The sequence below is a fragment of the Euphorbia lathyris genome, chromosome 1 (assembly GCF_963576675.1).
Source record: "Euphorbia lathyris chromosome 1, ddEupLath1.1, whole genome shotgun sequence".
Taxonomy (NCBI): domain Eukaryota; kingdom Viridiplantae; phylum Streptophyta; class Magnoliopsida; order Malpighiales; family Euphorbiaceae; genus Euphorbia; species Euphorbia lathyris.
In genome coordinates this window covers 62,210,469-62,230,919 of record NC_088910.1, presented here as the reverse complement: position 1 = coordinate 62,230,919, position 20,451 = coordinate 62,210,469, and the positions used below count along the sequence as shown (strand labels likewise).

General features: G+C 37.7%; 2 protein-coding genes across 2 annotated transcripts; one reads left to right on the top strand and one right to left on the bottom strand.

Annotated features, from left to right (window-relative positions):
• The first annotated feature begins 13,965 nt into the window (after nt 1-13,965).
• On the top strand, nt 13,966-15,241 carry LOC136235157 (uncharacterized). The gene has a single exon (XM_066024703.1). It carries the CDS (start codon nt 14,142-14,144, stop codon nt 15,108-15,110), a length of 969 nt encoding a protein of 322 aa, XP_065880775.1. The 5' UTR covers nt 13,966-14,141; the 3' UTR covers nt 15,111-15,241.
• A 3,634-nt stretch (nt 15,242-18,875) lies between these two features.
• Nucleotides 18,876-19,567, bottom strand: LOC136207572 (VQ motif-containing protein 8, chloroplastic). Its single transcript, XM_065998755.1, has one exon. It carries the CDS (start codon nt 19,490-19,492, stop codon nt 19,097-19,099), a length of 396 nt encoding a protein of 131 aa, XP_065854827.1. The 5' UTR covers nt 19,493-19,567; the 3' UTR covers nt 18,876-19,096.
• Nucleotides 19,568-20,451: the final 884 nt, after the last annotated feature.

Below are 20,451 nucleotides of genomic sequence, written 5' to 3'. Positions count from 1 at the left end.
ACTACGTCCATACTTTCTGCAAACCTGAGGGTCACTCAGGCGAGATCTCAGCATCTTCAATGGGACAGCACCAAAAGATGGCTCACTACCTGCTGAGCTACTTCATTTACCCTAAGATAAACTGCACGACCTCAGCAACGAACTTTGAACAGTGCTTCATATGGCACATGCTGACGTACACCCCCATCAACATGCCCGTCTTCCTAGTTGCTGGGTTCCTACGCAGCACGGGTACAATGAGGTTGGGATCAATCATTACCAGGATCCTCATCGACCACAAGATTGACCTTGAAGGTGAGGAATCTTTCAGAGGAACCGAAATCACAGCGGCCTCGCTGAGGGCACTGAAATATGGGCAGCCTTTGAAGAAAGGAAAAGCTGCTGCTGCTGCTGGCCAAGCTGATCAGACTAAGGAGACTATAGCTGAGCCTAAGAAAGGGCAAAGAACTAAGGCCCCAGCTTCTCGCAAGAGAAAATCTGCTGAGACACCTAATGTTGTGTCTCCAGTAAAGAGGTAGAGGTCAGCTGGAAAGTCAGCTGAGAAGAGAAGCAGGCAAGATGAGCCTAACACTGAGGCAGCTGCTGAGCTCCTTCAGAAGAATTAGAAGTCTTCAACACTGGCCCCTCTCGACGTCATACCGACGGTTTTTATTGTACCGGGTGATTCTCACTTCACTCAATGTCAAGGCACTGATGCTGAGGGAACTGAGGTCCAGTTAGATGACCACTTCATCTCCCAAGTTGAGGAAGAACTTGATGGAGATAATACTGAGGAAGAAGAAGAAGATGATGAAACCAGCGGTCAGAATGACGCTGAGGAGTCTGAAGAATATGCCAGCGAAATTGAAGCTGAGGACGCTGACGCTGGGTTAGCAGGTGGTGCTGTGCAGACTGACACTGAGTTGGCTGCGGGAGTTGAACAAGTTGAAGAGCAAGCTGACCAGATTCAGACTGAGCAAAAGGAACCTGCTCATCATACCACTCCACCACGTAGAAGGCGAAAACTTGTTAAGGCCAGTAAGGTAATAGTCAGTGACCCTCCTGTGCAACCACCATCCATTCCTCAACTTGTCCTCTCCAAGACAACAAAGGATCCTTCTACCGTCCAATTAAAAATTTTCAAACGGCCCTCAACTTCCTCTACTACAACGCCGTTGGAAAAACAAGCCTCTGTTTCTTCTCAACAGGAACATGCCGAGCATAACACTTCAACCACTTCTACAAGTCAGGTTGAACCAAGCACTGCCCATGCTGTTTCCTCAAGCATAATGCTGACTCCTCATCCCTCTGCCGTCAGCACAGACAGTGTTCGGGTTATGACTTCCATCATCAACAACCTCTCTGCTGATCAATCAAACTTACCTCCAACTCAAGTGCAGATTGAGCCAAGTCATCCAGTCACTGACCAGGGTATTCCTTTCACCCCACTTTCTTCTGGTCATACTGATGTACATCGGGATACCACTGAGTCCGGCAAAAAGCTCCTTGACTCAGTGCAAGCACTCATCCACGATCTTCAACATTCCGCTTCGCCTGCTGCTGGATCTCCAATTCCTACCGCAACTCAGCTCTCTCAAGTCACTCTACTTCTCAACGAAGTCAAGGGACTCAAGGATTTGCTGAATGTCGTCCTGTCATTACAAGCCCAGCAAGCTAAGCAGGATTCTATTGCTAAGTTGGCAGAGATACAGCTGTCAACAATTCAACATCTGAACTCACTCCATCAGCAAGTTCAGAAGTTATCTGCTGTGAACACTAACTATGCCACTTCCTCAGAACTCAAGATGCTCTTTGCTCAGCTTCATACTGAGCAACTTAAGACAAATGAGCAAATGGTATCCTATAGTCAGTGCTCAGTCGAGCAAATTGGTGAGGCCATTCGGCTCCTTAATCTCAACAAGCAAGAGATGGATACTAACTCGATGAAGCAAAATGAGTTGCTATCTCTTGCACGGCAATCCTTCACTCACATCCGTCATAACAATATCCAGCGTCATCATTATGACTCAGCACTCTTAAAAACCTTCCACCAAGTCTTTGCTGGTCTCACTGAAGCTCTCATTTGGCAAGCCAAAGCACAAGCCTTCAGTGTGAATATGCTCAGTGCTGCTGATCTTCATATACCAGTCGAAGTATCCGCTGATGGCGTTGGCATTTTTGATGGGGTAAATGAAAGTGCTGACAAACTCAAAGAGCTTTCACAAGAACTGACTCGCGCTGTCTTAACCGATGCGTTTAAGCTCCCTGAAGTTGACAAAACGGGGGAGAAAGCGCAAGCTGCTAGAGCTCAGCATGAGCAACGTCAGTACAAGAGAAGTCAGTCACAGGGCAAGAAAAAGAAATAGTTAGGCTAGGTCTTAATTTTTGCTAATTTATTTCTTTTGCTGTGCAACTGCTGACTTCTATCAATATATCATACTGAGTTATGATATATGCTATTAAGTACTGAGTTATTATGTATCTTCGTTTATATCAGCTATGCTTAACACTTATAATATTTATTGACTAAATGATATGCTGATAACATGTTTGACATCATACTATGATCTTATGATACATTCTGATAAAGAACTCATTGAACAATAATTTGCTCAGCGCGCTCTGTCACTATACATTACTTCCGCTGAATTCTGAGTAAAATAGAATATGACCCATAAGCTGACCTATACCTGAAATCTGATCTTAGACTTATTCAGTTAAACCTTAGAATGTTTAGAATAAAACTAAGTCAGTAGTTCAGTCCTTACGGGGGAGTTCACTTAATTAAAAAGGTCAACTATCATGGGGGAGCTCATAAGAAGCTGAGTCCTATTTCCTGAATAGACTCTAAGTGCTATTTCCTAACTTAAGCAACGAAGCTGTCCTAGTCACTAGTTGACTAAGCCAGTGTCTTGCTGAGTCCTAAGCGCCGCTGTTAGATAAACTTTTCTTAAAGAAAAGAAACCTGCCTAAATTATTTTAAAAAGGTAAAATAGTTCCTAACCCCCCCTTGGAATTATATTTGCAACCTTACAAGGGACCAACAACCTCTTCAATGTGTAAAGGAGAAAATATTGGTGATGAATCTTTAGGAGGGACCTCCAAGGTTGGTTGGGAGCTATTTTGACATTCTTGCTTGAGACTATTTACGGATGACGCGAGCTTCCTCGTTAGCTCATTTATCACCCGAAAGTCCTCCTTAAAACTCGCATGTTGCCTTGTCACCATGGCTTTGAGGTTTTCCAACCCCTTGTTGAAGGTTTCCAACCCCTTGTTGAGGGTTTCTTCATAGCTTGGAGATAAATTTGGTTGAACCATAGTCGAAAGAAGTCTCCGTTCAAGGAAAATGATCGGCTCTGATACCAACTGATACGGATTAATTTCGGACGTGCTAGTTTTAATCGTAAACTAACAAAGATGTTCTTCTCTAGCTAAACTAAAAGGAGTGAATCCCAAGTTTCATGGACTAAATCCATAGGAATATGAAATCCCTCATTGTTGAAGGTGACAACCTTAACAAGCTTCTTGAAGAAGTTTAATATTTGATTGATAAAAAGTTCAGAAATTACAATGAAAGAGATGAATTTTATATCATCTAAAACCTAAATGCTAAATTACATAAAAGGGTAAAGAGCATAACTAATCAAAATAATAATATAGGGGTAAATTGGGTTAAATAATAAGGGGTGGCATTGGTGTAAATATAGGAGTGGTAGAGTTGTAATTAGGGGGTGGCAAAGGTGTGAATAAGGAGTGGCAGGATTGTAAATAAGGAGGAGCTGAAGTAAGGAACAAGTTCCTGAAAAGTGAAAGTACGCGGGACGTGCCCAAATCTACGCGGGGCATGGATTGGCTGATGAGCCCCTCTCTGGATCAGTAGCCATTTTACGCGGGACGTGCCCAGATCTATGCGGGGCGTGGATTGGCTGTTGAGCTCTTCTCCGGATCAGTAGCCATTTTACGCGGGGCGTGCCTAGATCTACGCGGGGCGTGGATTGGCTGATGAACTCTCATCCAGGTCACCTTCCTTCACACGGAGCATACTTTTGTCCATGCGGAGCGTGTCTGATCTGCTGGTGTGTTGTGTGGCACTATTTTGTTCTCCTTACTCGCTTGTTGCTCGTGCTTGGGTCTTCCTCCAACTTCCCTCGTCCGGACCGATCCTAGGGAGAGATGCCCCGCATCACTTTATATCCATCAGATCGTCCTCAAGATAGAGTGCCATCCGAGGTTGAGTTGCCTGCCATTACAGTTTCTTAGCCAAGATTCGGTCTCCATGGACGGTGATCTCGCCGCTTTGATGTGGTAGAGTTAGGCACAAGTCGGATACGTTAATCATAGCCTTCAGGCTAGCCAGCAGGGGTCTTCCGATGATAGTGTTGTAGGCTAAGGGGATGTCCACCACTACCTATTCGGTGATGCTTTCTATCTCTTTACCGCCATCACCGAGGATCGTAGGGAGAGAGATGATCCCTTTGACGGGGACTTCTATCTCGAACAGCCCCATCAGGGGAAAAGTTCCTGCGCGGAGGGCAGTGTGGGTATTTTTCATGGCGCGCAACGCTATCCAGGTCAGCAAATTGACTGAGCTTCCCGTGTCAACTAGCACCCGGTGCACCTTAAAGCTGGCGATGTTGATAGTGACAACGAGGGCCTCCGAGTGGCTAGTTCGGAGTGGTGGCTGTAGTGTCAGGGTCTGATCGGCTGTCTTTCTCTTCCGGGAGGCCTCCAGATGGGGGTAGAGCGCCGGTGCCCCTTCTCGTATGACATGAATCTCCCCGTGGAACCTTGGTCTTTTGGGGTCCTCTGCTCGACCAGCGTCACGCTGCTTCGGGCTTTGCTCTCTTTGCCTAAGGGGTCTTGGCGGGGCACCCTACTGTGTGATGCATTCGACTTCCTTCTGCAGTTGATAATAGTTCTCCGTGGAGTGTCCGGAGGACTTATGGTATTTGCAGTATTCCTTTTCGATGCGGGTCTCTCCTTTGTCCGCTGGCGGGGTCTGGTGTGCGTATCTTCGAGCTGGGTTCTGAGTAACATAGTGCACCTCCTTTCCGCAGGACCGGTCACCCCTGCGATCTGAGTTCGTCGACTCTACTCGCGGAGGAAATGGAAAAGCGGCCTCCCTACGGCTCCGTCCTCCATCTCGGGCATCCCCGACCAGCTTGCCTTTCTCTTCTCTCCGGGAGTCTCCTCTGGCTTTGTCTTTTTCCGATTCCTCGTACCATGCAGGCCAATCACAGTCCATCATACCGGACGAAGGTCTGTGCCATGGCCATGAGCTCTTCGAAGGACCAGGGCATCTTCCTAAAACACTTCTGTTTAAGGGGCTCGCATGAGGTGCCCTTTGCGAGGGCATCGTGGGCCACTTCCAGATTGAGGCCTTTGACCTGAGAGGCCATGTGGTGGAACCTGGAGAGGAAATTACGCAGCGGCTCGATTGTCCGCTATTTGAGTCTGTTGAGGTCCGAGCTGATCTTTCTTACCTTCGCTGCCGCGGGGAACCTAGAGAGAAAAAGGTCCTTCAAGAGGTCGAAGGAGTCGATGGACTCAGGGGCCAATCCTCGATACCAGTCCTGCGCACTCGCGTAAAGTGTGGTGGGGAAAACCTTACACATGATGTCCTCGTCCTTGGAGTAGAGGTTGATGGTGCTCATAAAAGAGGCCACGTGATCATTTGGGTCTTCGGTTCCCGAATACTGGGACAAGCGCGGGGCCTTCCAGTCACGAGGGAACCTCGTTTCGATGATTCTCTGCACCAGCGGAGTTTTGCTGGAGGTGATGCTTCCCCCCATTACTCCCCCGAGCTCCCTTTTATCCAAAAAACGATGGATCTTCTGCTCTAGTAGGTCCTCGTCATCGGTCAGCCGCGGCGGGTTCGTGTCGTCTGTCGATGAGCGCCCCGGGGCCGCCGATCTGTCTGCAACCATGCCTGTTTGCTGTGGTGCCGCGGCCTCCTTGAGGTATTGCCAAATTTTAGCGTTCTCCTCCTGCAGGCTTTTTTGTTGCTCCATGACCTTCATCTGAGTCGCCGTGTGAACGGCCTGAGTTGTCTGAAATCCTCGTATGGCAGTGAGAAGTTGCGAGGTATTGTACGCTTCCTCCTCCTCGGGGTCTACTTCCTCCATTAGCGGAGCTAGGTTCCTGGGAGAGATTGGGGTGGACAGCATGGGACGTGCTTCGCTGGTCATGGAACTGGTAGTTGCGGCGTTCGGCACTTCGGTCGTAGTGGACTCAGTTGGTGTCTGCATCCTGCTGAAATTTTTGAAAATCACTTGTAGTCCACGTTCACCGCACCAAATAATTAGGGAATGAACTACAGTGATCCGGGCAGCCTTCGGGGGTTCTCGTGGCTTTCAGATATCGTCTCTGCGTGGGGAGCAGTCCCTGTGAACACTTTGATGATCAAGACAGTTAGATGTTCGAGATGATGATTAAAGGAAATAATCGAAAAGCTTAGAGGGTACCCGATTGTGTAGTGAGTGAGAATGTGTCTTTACCTTTCCTATGTTGGGGGTATTTATAGTGAGCCGAGATGGCTTAGTGGGCCTTGCTCCTTGGGCTTTTAGGCCCTGTTTGGCATTTGTGATATTCCGAATTAATTTCTAAATTAAATTTTATGAAAATTATAAAAAAAAATTATAGATAAAAATAAAAAAAAAAGTGTGAAAATGTTACAATTTTTAGCTAACATACCAAAACCATAAAGTTTAAGTGTGCTAAAAGTTTAAAAAAAATTTCCACCCCTAATAGACTGGACTTCGAAAAATTACTCCCAATAATCGGACTAAAATCAGCCCCCCCGGACGTCGATTCCTGGATCCGCCACTGCACAGAAGTTAGCATATGCGAAGCCTATGAAGCAAATGTTTGGTTTAGTTGATGATTTTAATTAGCATATGCGAAGTCTGCGAAGCTAATGTTTGGTTTAGTTGATGGTTTTAATTAGCATATGTGAAGCATGCGAAGCGAATGTTTGGTTTAGTTGATGATTTTAATTAGTATATGCGAAGCCTGCGAAGTGAATGTTTGGGTTAGTTGATGATTTTAATTAGCATATGCAAAGTCTGGATGTGTTTTTAACAAAATTTGCTAAGTGGTATATAACAAAAAATGGCAAACAACAACAGATTCTACCAATAAAATCATAACATTATCAAAATTTATAACAAGATTGCCACAATAACAACATTAAATATCACTCAAAGCCAAAATTAACATTAATCAGAAATGGATACTCTCTGTTTAAAAATAGGGATCCACGGTATTGCTCCACCGATCTCCGTCGGTGGATCTTTGGAGGCTCGTATAAACACATTGCATGTAAGTAAGTTGAATCGAGAGCAATCTACTGTGGCTGCCGCTCAGCCTCAGAAAACGGCGTCTAAATTCTCTTTTAGGTATTCTTTGCAATCTTTATGGTCCGACGGAGGTAAAAGTAATAGGTCTAATGGATTGGATGTAGACGACGTTGTCTTAGTCGAGAATGGAGAGAGAGGTGTGGAAAACGTGTTGAAGATTTTGCAGGTTAGATCCCTGTGGAAGGAGGAGGAGAAACCATTTTGGGGGAAGAGGAAACCGTAAGGAAGAGGAAGAGGAAGGGGAAGATGAAAGATTGAGGTATTATGGGAAAGTCACACAAAAACAGTCTAGATATGTAGTAGGTTGAGTAAATGAGTTAAATATGTAAATAGGCCTCCCATTTATTTGACATAGTTTTGTAATTTACCCTTATTAAGTTAGGTTAGGTTTTGAAGATTAGGCTACAGATTAGGTTTATGGTGTACCTCACCAACTTAAAATTAATGATTAATTAGCACAACTACCCGATAAAGAGAATGTTGATTATGACTTTATTAAAAGTTCGAAACTCTAATAATTGAATAAAAATATTAAGAAAATCCAAACCCATAAATTAATGAGTTGAAGCCAAAAAAAAAAAAATAATAATAAGGAAAGTAATTTCCTGCCAAATCATATACTACAGTATACTATATAAATTAATCTCCTCTACAAATTTCTTTAATTTTTATAGTTATGGAGTTGGTTGATTGCCCCCCACCACCGACAGTCCCTTACAACAATTATATATTGACCAAAAACTGTACTATTCATCGACGGTGTGTTCTCAAATGGGTTAGTCTTAATCCTCTTTTTCAAGATTGCGCATGCTATTGCACGTCAGGCCCGGTCCAATGCTAACGTTTTTACTCTTTTACCATCCCTAGTTGGTTAGGTGATGCGCTTTGTAATGATTCGGTTTCTCCTACTTAATATATTTGTTCGTTCATCTCAAAAAAATAATGATTCAGATTTATTATTATTATTATTATTATTATTTATTATTATTGTTTATAATAATGCTAATATTTCAATAAATAAGAAAATTGAGAGTACAACATGAAAGTAGTAAGGTATAAAACTTCACATAAGTACGGGTTATTCCTAACATGATCTACTAAGGTAATAAAATGACTACAAAAAGCAGAAAGAGCCATTAAAGGCAACTAACATAACAACAATAGATAAATCATATATTTCTCGAAACTCCAAGTTCGCAGAAAAGCAGTTGTAGTCCAACCTCCAACATTAGAACCATTCTGAACCTTCGGATTTGGGTCTTTTCTTTTGCAATCCCGTAAATCTACGGATAAAATCTATCTTTTCCGCTCTTGCTAAATCAGAAAAGATTACAAATGAAAGGATTAAGAACAACATATGCAGTTCAAACGGGTTAAGAGATCCGGTAAAATATATGAAATCCAACTAGACTAAAACTTAAGAAAAACAAAAACTAGAAAAATATAAATATGAGAGTTCTTCTTCCTCCTCATTCCTTCTTCCTCCTTAAAGGTTTAGGAACAAAAAGAATTTATAAAGTGTTGCCAATTTCACCAAACTCTATTGTGGATCTAAAACTTTGAGGAATAGATGAGCACCTCAGGATCTCTTACGCATAAAAGCAAAGAAGGAAAGGAAAGAGGGAAAGAAAAAGCAGAGTATAAAAGAAAGAAGGGAATGGTGTATTATTATTATTATTGATTTATTATAAAATCATATGTTTTTAGGTTTAAAACAATATTATTTATCGATTTATCCAAAATGTTGTAATTTGGGTTTGATTTATTTAAGTATTGGGTTGTTTTGAATTTACACCATAAGATTCTAATAAGCCTAAATCTAACGGTGAATAATCAAATACTATATGGTAAGGTCCATGTGATTAAAACTGAGTGACATATCTCAAATCCATATTTTTACTTTATAATGTATTATTTAATAATCTTTACTCATTAACCTATTAAATAGTAGTATTCACCTATACCTTAATAATTATATGAATTTGATTATTCATTGTTAGATTTAAGTTTATTAAATTTAAGTCTCAGGATGCTTTGAATCTCCACATTATAATTTTAAGGGTAAATTTCAAATAAAACCTCTGTGGTTTTACTAATTTTCAGATAAAGGACCGTGGTTTACTTTTTGTTAAAACGAGGATTGATGTTTCACACTTGGATTAATGCTATTAAAACCATCTTTAACGACCTAAAAATGAAAATTTTCAAGAATTAAAGTTGTTCAATGTCATATTTTTTATGGAACTACATTTTCGATTTTCGAAAATCATCTTTTTTAGAACTTTCTCTCTCTAAACATTAACTTTCTCTCTCTTTACCAAACATCATCTAAACAATCTCAAAATAAAAAAAGTTGAAGAATTAAAGTTGTTTAGAATATTAGTAGTTCTTAAAATATGTCATTTTTGAAGTCGTCAATGGTAATTTTAATAGTATCAATCGAAAAAGTCCTTATTTTGCTAAAGTTGAAAACCTGAATCCTCGTTTTGACAAAAAGTAAACCACAGTCCTTTATCTGAAAATTAGTGAAACCACAGGAGTTTTATTTGAAGTTTACCCTAATTCTAATAAGCTCAGATCTAACGGTGAATGCTCAAATATTACATAGTCATTAAAGTCCATATGATCAAAATTAACCCATTAAAATTGGTAAAAATTCAAGCAGCGTGACTGGTGAATTACTGGTTGAACCAATTTTAATAAGTTAAAGAACAAATAATACCAAATATTAAGTCAGGATTGAAAAAATAATATTTTAACTAATTATAAGGTAAATATTATCAAATAATAGGTCAGTGAACACAGACCAACATTTCAATTGATTAGGAGAAAATAATGCTCTAATCCTATACTTTAAAGAAAAAAATGCTTCCGAGAAAAAATTATTCCGGATCAATTGCAATTAATACAATTGTTCATCCAACTACATTTTTCATATGCCCTTTTGTCAATCTGATGCCAATTTATAGAGATAAACTTTGAGGGCGTCAAAGCTTAAATCTTAATCCTTATTAATTTTCGGATTATTGGAAAACTATAATTATTAATTGAAATTTCTTGAAAATGATAATTCGTTGGAATAAATTGTTCATCGGAAAGAACTGAATAATTTAATCTCATGCATTGAAACAGGCTAGTTAATCTTTAGATTATTGTTCAACGTTCACTATTCTTGCAAATAATAAAAAATTTATCAAAAGAAGGTTGCATTGTGCGATTTGTCATCAAACCATGCATTTTGATATGTTCATATTCAAAATGAATGAATTCAAATTTAAGCAGTATAGAAATGCTTTAGTGGAGCTATTAGCATGGACTTTTCTAATCCAAATAATGAAATCAGGTTGCATGTACTCGGTATATTGTATGTGGATCCTATGTCGTTTCATACGAGATCATAGACCAAAACCCAAACTCATTTCTATCAATCTATGAGTTTAAAGTCAACTATTTTCCATTCTACGCCTAGCGAACTTTTTCAGGCTCGATTCGAAGGTCAAACGAAGGAGTTATGACCATCCGAAAACTTGGGAGACTGTTATAGTGATAATCTTAATTCGAGTCATTTTTATCCGTATACCTTAAAATATAAAATTATGTCTCATCTAGGTGAATCCAACGGTATAAGATTTATCAAAATCGGAGATCGGGAAGGTCATTTTCAAAAGCCGGAATGATCAGGGTTGCATCCGCGTTAGGGGAAAATCTGCCCCTAACTGGGTGGTGGCCGATCGGCCACAATGGGTAGCTGATCGACCGCCCCTAGTGGTGGATCGCCCCCAGCAGCTTTACAGAAACTGTTGTAACTTGCCCACTAACTCCAATAACTGAAAACCACAAATCAAATATGGGTTAAAAGGTTAGAAAACTGTAATTAGAAAGGGGGAACCATATTTTGAAAGTTAAAAAAATTATAGAAAAGATACAGAAAGATACAAAGAGATAGAGCGAGAAAAATAAAGAGAATTCTTCTTCTTCATCTTCTTCAATCCAAATCATTCCAAAACACACTATACTAGAAATTCATGAATCTGTGACGAAATTTTGTGACGGAAATTTTTTCGTCATGCATGTGAGATAGAATTACATCACAGATGGTTCTGTTACACGTGTGAGATGGGATTTAAAATGGATTGAATTATTCCGTTGAAATGTAGTGGGAGGAGAAATCCAGTCGTCCTTTGAGACAGAAAAAGAGACGAAATTTTTTTCGTCTAAAATACGTGACGTTTTTAAAGACGTTTTATTCAGTTCCGTCAAAAGACAAATAAAATGTTATAATTTTATTTTATATTAAACCAAAAATATATATAGAATGTTTTATTGGCTCATTTGTCACGTGCCTCTTTTTTTCTTTCATTCCAGGTATTGACGAAGGAAAATCCTCGGGCATAGGGAATTATTTTGGTCTACGCCATTCGGTTCTATCCAAACCCACTTCGGCTTGAAGTCTTTGATACTCTGGACTTTATTTTTCAGAAAGGGGCGTCTTTTTTTTTTTACAAAGAGTCCAGTAAATCATATCCTCTTTGGGTTTCCTTGTGGGATGCCAAAAGTTTCGAAATAAGGCTCCGATCAGCTGAATGCCAATGTCCGAGCCAATTTTGTTAAAGCTAAGTAACTCTAACTAGGCGTTGGGGGTTATTTGGCAGGGTGAAATATTAAATTCGGCTAAAACGTCTTATATGCCTCGGGGAAGGGGAAACTTCATTTCCCACTCCAAAAATTGGGTAAACATACCTAATTTTGTGGAGGAGGGGGGAATATGAGCCTTTTCATCTTCTTTAGGGAAGAAAATAGTCATTTGTCGAAGCCATGGATAAACTTCTGGAAGGGCGTTCAGGCGATATTCAGACAAGGTAGATGGTTGGATGAAAACCTTGAGGTTAACTTTCAGAAGTTTTGCCACTTTTCTAGTAGTAGCATTTTCATTGGGACTTTCTAAGGTCTCAGCTATCATAACACTAGCATTTTCATGGGGGTTTTCTAAGGTCTCAACAATATCATTAGAGATTTTTGGGATTTCACTTAGGGTGTCAGAGGTATTTTGAAGTGATCTTCGAACTTTCTTAGTTCCGTGTTTCGAAGATGAAGCCATTTCAAATGCAATAAAAAAACAGAAAGCTTAAGAGGAAGAAAGGAAAAAAGCCGGAAACTTACAGTTCTCAGTAAAGGCAGAAGATATAGAAATTGGAGAAGACGAGCTTTGAAGTTGAATGGGTTAATGTATAGAGCTTTAGGGATGAGACAGACCAAATGTTTATCTTGGGATGAATAAAGCGTGTCTGTCATTATTAAGAGCTCTATGGAAAGACGGTTGATTAATAATTACGGTGACGTCATTAAGTCAGTTATGAGTTTTTGTGTTCTAATCAATGAAAACCTAGAATAAATTTCATAATTGCACTAGGGGGGAACATCTGATATGGTACTAGATCATTTGGGCTTTTGAAAGCCAGGCCCTGTCGTGATCTGAAGTCTTCAAATGGGCCTAATTCCACGAAAGCCCATTATAGCGTCATTCTTGGTCGAAACTTGGCCAAAGTCATAGCTTCGGTCACCTAACATTCGAAGGTTGTCTTTGTGAGCTGTATTTGGAAACATGTGAACCAATGAACATGCTGGATTCCAATACCCTCCCCATATTCAGAAATGTTGTGGCACATAAAGATAGGGTTTGAGGCCTATTAGGTGCTACTACATATCGAGTTACACTTTATTTTATCTATAGATAACAGATACATTTTACAAGTTCAAGTATCTTACTTTAACTAGTTTATATTTTATTCTTTGTTACTTGTTGGTTAGATATTATCTCTAATATCTTCTAACTTTAACATCGGAAAGGGTTCGCTGGAACTCCAGTCCTATTTTCTGACATTTTCTGTGATCTCAGGTCATCAGAGATGAAGTTTATAAGTTTCCACGTTAAAGCTTTAAAAAGTGAAATGTAATATTTTTTTTTTAATATCATGGGCAAATGGTATTCTTAATTATAAAGCTAGAATATTCCATAAGTTTCTGCTCCAACCAACAAAAAAAAAAAAAATGAAAAATAAAGCGTGAATTATATGAACTTTTTTTTGAATAGAATTATATGAACTTTTATTTATGATTTCCTTCTATTCTTCATTTAGACCACAACACAACACAACACAACGTTGGTATTTTGTGGCGAGAGTGGCAAATTAGGCCCACAAATACAGATAAGGAAAGAGAAGTAGCTGTCATTGGACGGCAGGGTGGAAACTTGAAACCGCCACCAAAGCTACCACAACCTTATATTCGGGATTGTTGGCTGGCTCAGTGGCCCCCACCACTGTAATCCCTAATATTTAAAACAAAAACTTTATAGATGAGATCATTTGTGCTGTGACTCATCAATCTTACCACGTGTTTTTAACAACACCGTATCATTTTTCGTGTAAATTACACCAATATTTTAATTAAAATATTAGCGTGTGGTTGACTCAGCTGTTTCTATCTTCTACTCTTTCAAAAAGCAGCCAACCTTTTTCCAACGTGGCTCTATAATCTCTAACAAATAACCAATAGTTTTCAGCCACATCACTTGCCAGACCTTTTCTTAACAATCACAAGCTGTGCCGTTTTTGCCTTTAAAAACACCCCTCTCCTTTCTTCAAAAAACCTCCTCGCCCTTTTCTTTTCCTTTCCTCTCCAACAAAAAAAAACTCTCTGTTCTTTGTTTCTTTAATTAATTACTTCTATTTTCAGATAGATCAGCTGTGTCTGTGTATTTAATAGATATCGACTGTATCTGCGCTCAGTAATTTTGTGTATATAATGGAAATGGAGATCCCAGTGATCAACAGAATCGGCGATTTTGAAGCCGGAATTGCCTCTCTGCAAAATCCATCTTTTGTTTCTCAGATTTTTTCATTATCTCCGGTTGGCAAATTTCATCAGCCTTTCAGTGTTTTCAAATGGGGAGCTTTAATTCTTGCTTTCGTTGCCTCTTTCGCCACAATCATCAAGAGAATCAAATTCCTCATCTTTCGATTACACAACCATTTTTTCCCACCTCCTTCTCCTAATACCATCCAACACGAATACAGCTACGACAGCGATACAGACTCCTCTTGTTCTTCTCTATCATCCGAAGACGATGAAGATGAGAATGAAGAAGAAGAAGAAGAAGCCGATTATGAGCCTACAGTATCGTTTTCTTCACAGAACTGGAGGTCAATTGACGAAGATTTTAGTGTCAAGGGCTCCGATCACCAGTGCCAAAATCGTAGTTTAAGGAAACGTAGAAATCACAGCATTGAAGATTTGTTTTCATCATTTTCTGAGCTTACAAATGGGAAGAGCGTAGTGAAGCTATGGGATAATCTAGGATTAGGATTAAGATTTAGTACCGGAAATGAGTGGAGAAATCACATTTCTGTGTATGACACGAATTCTGATCGAAACCTGTTATCAATTTTCGGCGAAGAGTCTCAGATTCCAGCCGTATCGGTATCGTCCTCGTCGCCGGCAGTGATTGTTTCTTCTGAGACCAATGTCTCCGGGAATTTACTGAAGGTATGGGACACGCGCGTAGGCGGTAGGCTGCCGGGGATACTGGCGGAGTGGAGACCTAAATTGGGAAAAATCGTAGGAATCGGCGGCGGTCTGGCGAAGGTATACGTCCGAAATGACGTCACCGGAAGATTAACGGTGGGTGACTTGAGAAAAGTCCGGTCCCCATTAGCGGTGACCGAGTCCGTTGACGAGGTGAGCGGTGGTGACTCGGTGTTTCGACGCGGTTAGCAAAACGTGCGGTCAATGAACTATGAAAGCTGTATATAATTGTTTTTTTTTTTAATATTGTATATAATTATTTATTAGGAAATAATAAAAGAAGAAAACATGGAAAAAATGTGCAAATGAATTGTTGGTTATATTTGGGTTTGTCATTCAGCAAAATCTGAAAATGATTATTGTTTACACTTGCATTGCATTGATTGGTACATAAGTACAAATTGCAGCAAGCCACCAATTACAAATCCTTCCTTATTTTATACTCTCTCCCAAACAGGGAAATAAACAAATTCTAAGGAAAACACGAAACGTTATTAGATTTTCCATCATTGAAATTCTTTTATATAATTTTGTTCACTTTAACTTCTTTTATCAAATTAGATTTTACAAAAACTTTAGATACCTTATTTATAAACCATTTATTAATTCATTAGAAATTAATTTGATAATAACTCTTTCAAACTTAAACAGACGGGAATATTAATTTCTATTTGCACTCGTTAGAATGTAGTTTTCTGCTATCTTACATCGGCTTGTGATGCAAACAAAAGCTATGCGCTCATCATCTATTTCAAGGCCGATTCAGAGTAGATATGCAACTCAGCATCCTTTCCAATGTGAGTATTGGGGAGGAAGGGGAAAGCTTATGACTTTCGATTCCAACTCTTAAGTTTGGCTCTGTTTCGAAAGATAAATCAACGAGTCATGTATGCAATGCAACTTGAAGATGTGATACAGAGTTCTAAATTAGTATACCTGTTTTGGAGCATAATTAGAAAATATGGATTAACTTGTTGGGTTCAAATCGTGTTCAAAATATGGATAACTCGTTAAAGTATATATCTTCGATGGTTTCTAATGGAGAACGTCCGGTTTCGTTTCATTTAAAGGAGCTTCAAGTTGAAGCTGATAAATGGAAATTTATAATCGTAGAATGTGCATTTAGTATGATCCTAAGATTTCACCAGAAAAGCTAAGCACTCAATTGTTGGAAGAGGTACATGTTTTTTTGCTATTTATTTAAATCTCTTCAAATTCTCTACTTGAACTTCTTCTCAACTTGGCAACTTGTGACTAGAGTTTCCGTGAACTTCTTCTCTACTTGGCATCTTTTGACATGTATGAAAGGTAATAAATTTTTCCTTGAATAAGATATAAAAAAACTCTACGGTATTGGAAACATCAAAAGTATAGTTAGTCAAAGTTCTTATTTGCTTTCGACTCTTTAGGTTGCTTGAGTAGCAATGGATATATATTCGCTCCTATTTTTATGATCTCTATCTCTTGACCATTGATGTATTGAAAGTAGGAAACCACAGTTTCCTTCTTCCTCTAGTCCTCTTCCTAAAGCAAGTCTTCATATTTTTACACCTTTGCTGCTAGCTCATAGAAGTCACAAAATTCCAAGCCTTGGAACTTCTTCATGAATTCAATGTCTACCCCTCTTTGTATCATACTCACAAATTCATTTTTCGGTAAGAAAACCTTGCATTTTCTCCTCATCCTTTTAAATTGAGCACTATAAGCGTCTACTGCTTCTCCATTTCTTTGTATGACTCGAGACAATCTGCCACGTACCCTCTTAGTTCCGCACAAAAGAACCGTGTGTGCGACTGTCTTTCCATATCCTTCTAGGAAAATATAGATTTTCTAGGCAAACCATAATAATAAGAGAAAGCCACATCACTGGGGGAATTTGGGAACATTTGTAACTTGAAGTAGTCCAAATTAGTCAAATTCCTAATTCTCTACACTTGATGGTGAAATAGGCCACTGCTCTGTGGTTGAGGGTCATCTTTTTTTTTTTAAAGAATAAGCCGAAATCAATAATTCGAGATCCACGGGGATATAGATTCTCTCGATCAATCTTAGCCATGCAACTTTCTTCAAGACTAGACCATAACATTCATCCACCATCTCTATAATTACTACCATGTTGACATGATTAGCATTTAAGGAAGGAGTTAGCAGTGGTGGCACAGATGGAATTGGCACGCATGCATAAGGGTTGGCCAAAATTTATGCCATAGGTATCCCTCCAACAGCATGACCTCCTTTGGCTATATCCCTATGCCTCCTAATGTTGAATTGGTACTAGTTCCTTCTTCGAGTTATAAGCAGTATGTTGAGTGTTTGCTCCTATATAGCCCTAGATGTGAACATCAAGTGTTGGAGACCTATTTATCACTTGGGGATGGCCAAAATCTCCACTGTTTTGTGGCTTTATAGTATCATTATCTCCTTTGGAGGAATTTGGTACCATTCAGCACTTGTCTCGCTCTTAGTCTCGTCAATTTTGGTTTCACCAGTATTTTTACGAATACAAAAACTAGTATTAATAAGTGAAACTTGTAGAACTAATAAATTATGTATTCAATAAAAAAAATAAAGAAAATATGTGTAAGTAATTTTAGATAATTTAAAATTTTAGTTTTAGAATTTATATGTATAAAAAAGATGTAGTTCAATAGCAATAAAAAAAAAGGGTAAAGTTCAAATAAAACCACTGTGGTTTCACTAATTTTCAGATAAAGGACTGTGGTTTACTTTTTGTCAAAACGAGGATTGATGTTTTTAACTTTAACAAAATAAGGATTTTTTCGATTGATACTATTAAAATCACCTTTGACGACTTCAAAAATGACATATTTTAAGAACTACTAATATTTTAAGCAACTTTAATTCTTCAACTTTTTTATTTTGAGATTGTTTAGATGATATTTGGTAAAGAGAGAGAAAGTTAATGTTTAGAGAGAGAAAGTTCCAAAAAAGATTATTTTCAAAAATCGAAAATGCAGTTCCATAGAAAATATGACATTGAACAACTTTAATTCTTGAAAATTTTCATTTTCAAATCGTTAACGATGGTTTTAATAGCATTAATCCAAGTTTGAAACCTCAATCCTTGTTTTGACAAAAAGTAAACCATAGTCCTTTATCTGAAAATTAGTGAAACCACAAGGGTTTTATTTGAACTTTACCCAAAAAAAGGTGATGTATATAATTTCATGGGAGATAATTAAAGTTAAAAAAATAAAAATAAATGTGTATAAGTGATGTTAATTGATTGATCAGATCTAAGGGAGTGTTTGGTTGGGTTAAAAGATACCATGGAATAGAAATATGAATAAAAATGAGACAATTTCATTTTTAATGTTTGATTTACTAATTTTAACTATCGAATGAAAATTGATTCCAGTAAATTATGGAATCAACTATTCCCTCTGTCACCCCATGATAATCAAGTTGAATCTAGTAGTTATTTTCCATTATATTAGTCTGGTTATTTTATTTATTTTTTAAGTTTGATCTTCCTACATTTTAGTGGAAGTTGATATTAATAATATGTTTTTAATTAAAAAAATTTCATTACGATTTTTCAATGTTCTTGATATTAAATTGATTTTTTCTTATTTTTTCAGTTTTTTTATTATTTCTTATTTTTTCAGTTCTTTATTATGAATGATATTTCTAATTTGATATTTGTTAAATATATTATTATCTAATGATATTTCAAATTTGTTATTTGAAATATATTATTATCTAATAAATTTTAATTTCGTCTCATTTCGATTCGGATATTAAAATTTGAACCAAACGCTTTTGGTTGTTGGATTCCGATTCCGGATTGAACCAAACAAAAAAAATAAATATACATTCTGATTTCGATTCCGTAATATTCCAATTCTAATTCCGATTTCGAACCAAATGAGCCCTAAAAGTGTTATAGAATTTCTCGAGAGTATAGTTGAGGGTATTGCACCGATTAAAAACTAGTTATTAAAGATAAAATTGTGATAAATGACGTGCAATAATTGAAACATGGAAGAATAAAAATAAATCGAAATAGAACAAATTTGAATGCAGTTGAAGTAATTAAAGTGAGAGATGTATATTCATATGGACATGGTTAACCCATTTAAAGAATAATAGTGAACATTGGATGGGATTGCGATCATCACCACCTAATTTCATAAAGAAAAATCATAATAATATTATGTATCTTTCATGAGCTCCGAATCACAATATCTATACAAATTCAAATTAGGTTTAGGTGAGCAAAATAAATCCATAGAAGTTGGGGTAAATAGTGGAAAATCTGCCAAACAAATAGGTTTTTGGTTAATGTCAAAATTCTCTAAATCCGAAGGTTTTTCATCATCTTTTCCCTTTTGAGTGCAGGAGCTGGAAATTCCGGTGAGTCTTTGAACCAAAGCCATGAAATCGGTGGCCGGAGTGTGAATAACCTTCGGCGATTGCGTGTATATTATAACTGGAGGATTTTTCTGCTTTGAAGATTTGTGAATGAGATGGGATTCTTTATTAAGCTTCAATGGCGAAGGACGTGGACCATTCATAGCCGTCTGTTGGAATTTGGGTGCTGGGCTCATGATCTTCAATCTTCAAACAAAGAAATTAAATACTATATGATATCAGAGAAATCTTTGGTGGTGGTGAGTGGAAATTAGTTATTAGTTAAGAGTATATATAGAAGAGATCATATTTTTTTATTTAATTAAGCCAGCGATTATGACCGTTGACATATTTTTAATATGTAAATTAAGTTCAAACCATTTGTTAGACGGAGTATTTTTCAATGGCTATGGTTTTTACCTTCCATCACCAGCTTTATCGGTTTCATCCAGCTTTCTTTATTCTGCTTTTTTATTTTTATTTATTTTGTTTGTTTTTTCAACTTTTTTTTATTTTAATTTGTGTTTTTCTTTTTTATATATAATCTATCTTTAGTATTCCATCGAGATTCGAATTTCTCTTAAATGCTTTATCTTTCGATTAAAATTATATGCGTATATTAAGATTCGAATTCAAATCTCTGATTTGAGAGCTTTAAAGGCCAAAATTAATTTTTTTAATTTATTATTGGTGAAATAAATAAATTTTAATATATGCAATTTTCAACTTAACGTGTCACCTTTATTTTCCTTACATCTCTCTTTCTTCAAATTCTAAATTAAACTAAACTCTGTTCATGCTATTCTTTTTTTTTTTTTGCACGAACTCTATTGATGCTATTCAGTTACAAACAAGGGTTAAAGTCATATTTGACTTATGTGGTATCTAAAACTTTATTATTCCCCACATGTGAAATCATTTGGTTACATTTGTCTTTGAGATATTCTTAGGGTTAAGGTGTAAAAATACCCCTAACGTTTTAGGTTAGGAGCAATTTTACCCCTAACGTCTAAAATGGTGCAATTTTACCCCTAACGTTGGAAGTCATGAGCAATTTTACCCCTAACGTTAATAAATTGGTTCATATATATTAATAATAGAATTGGAATTTAATATTTATAAATTCGGTGAATTTTTTGAATTTTTTTTGTCTAAT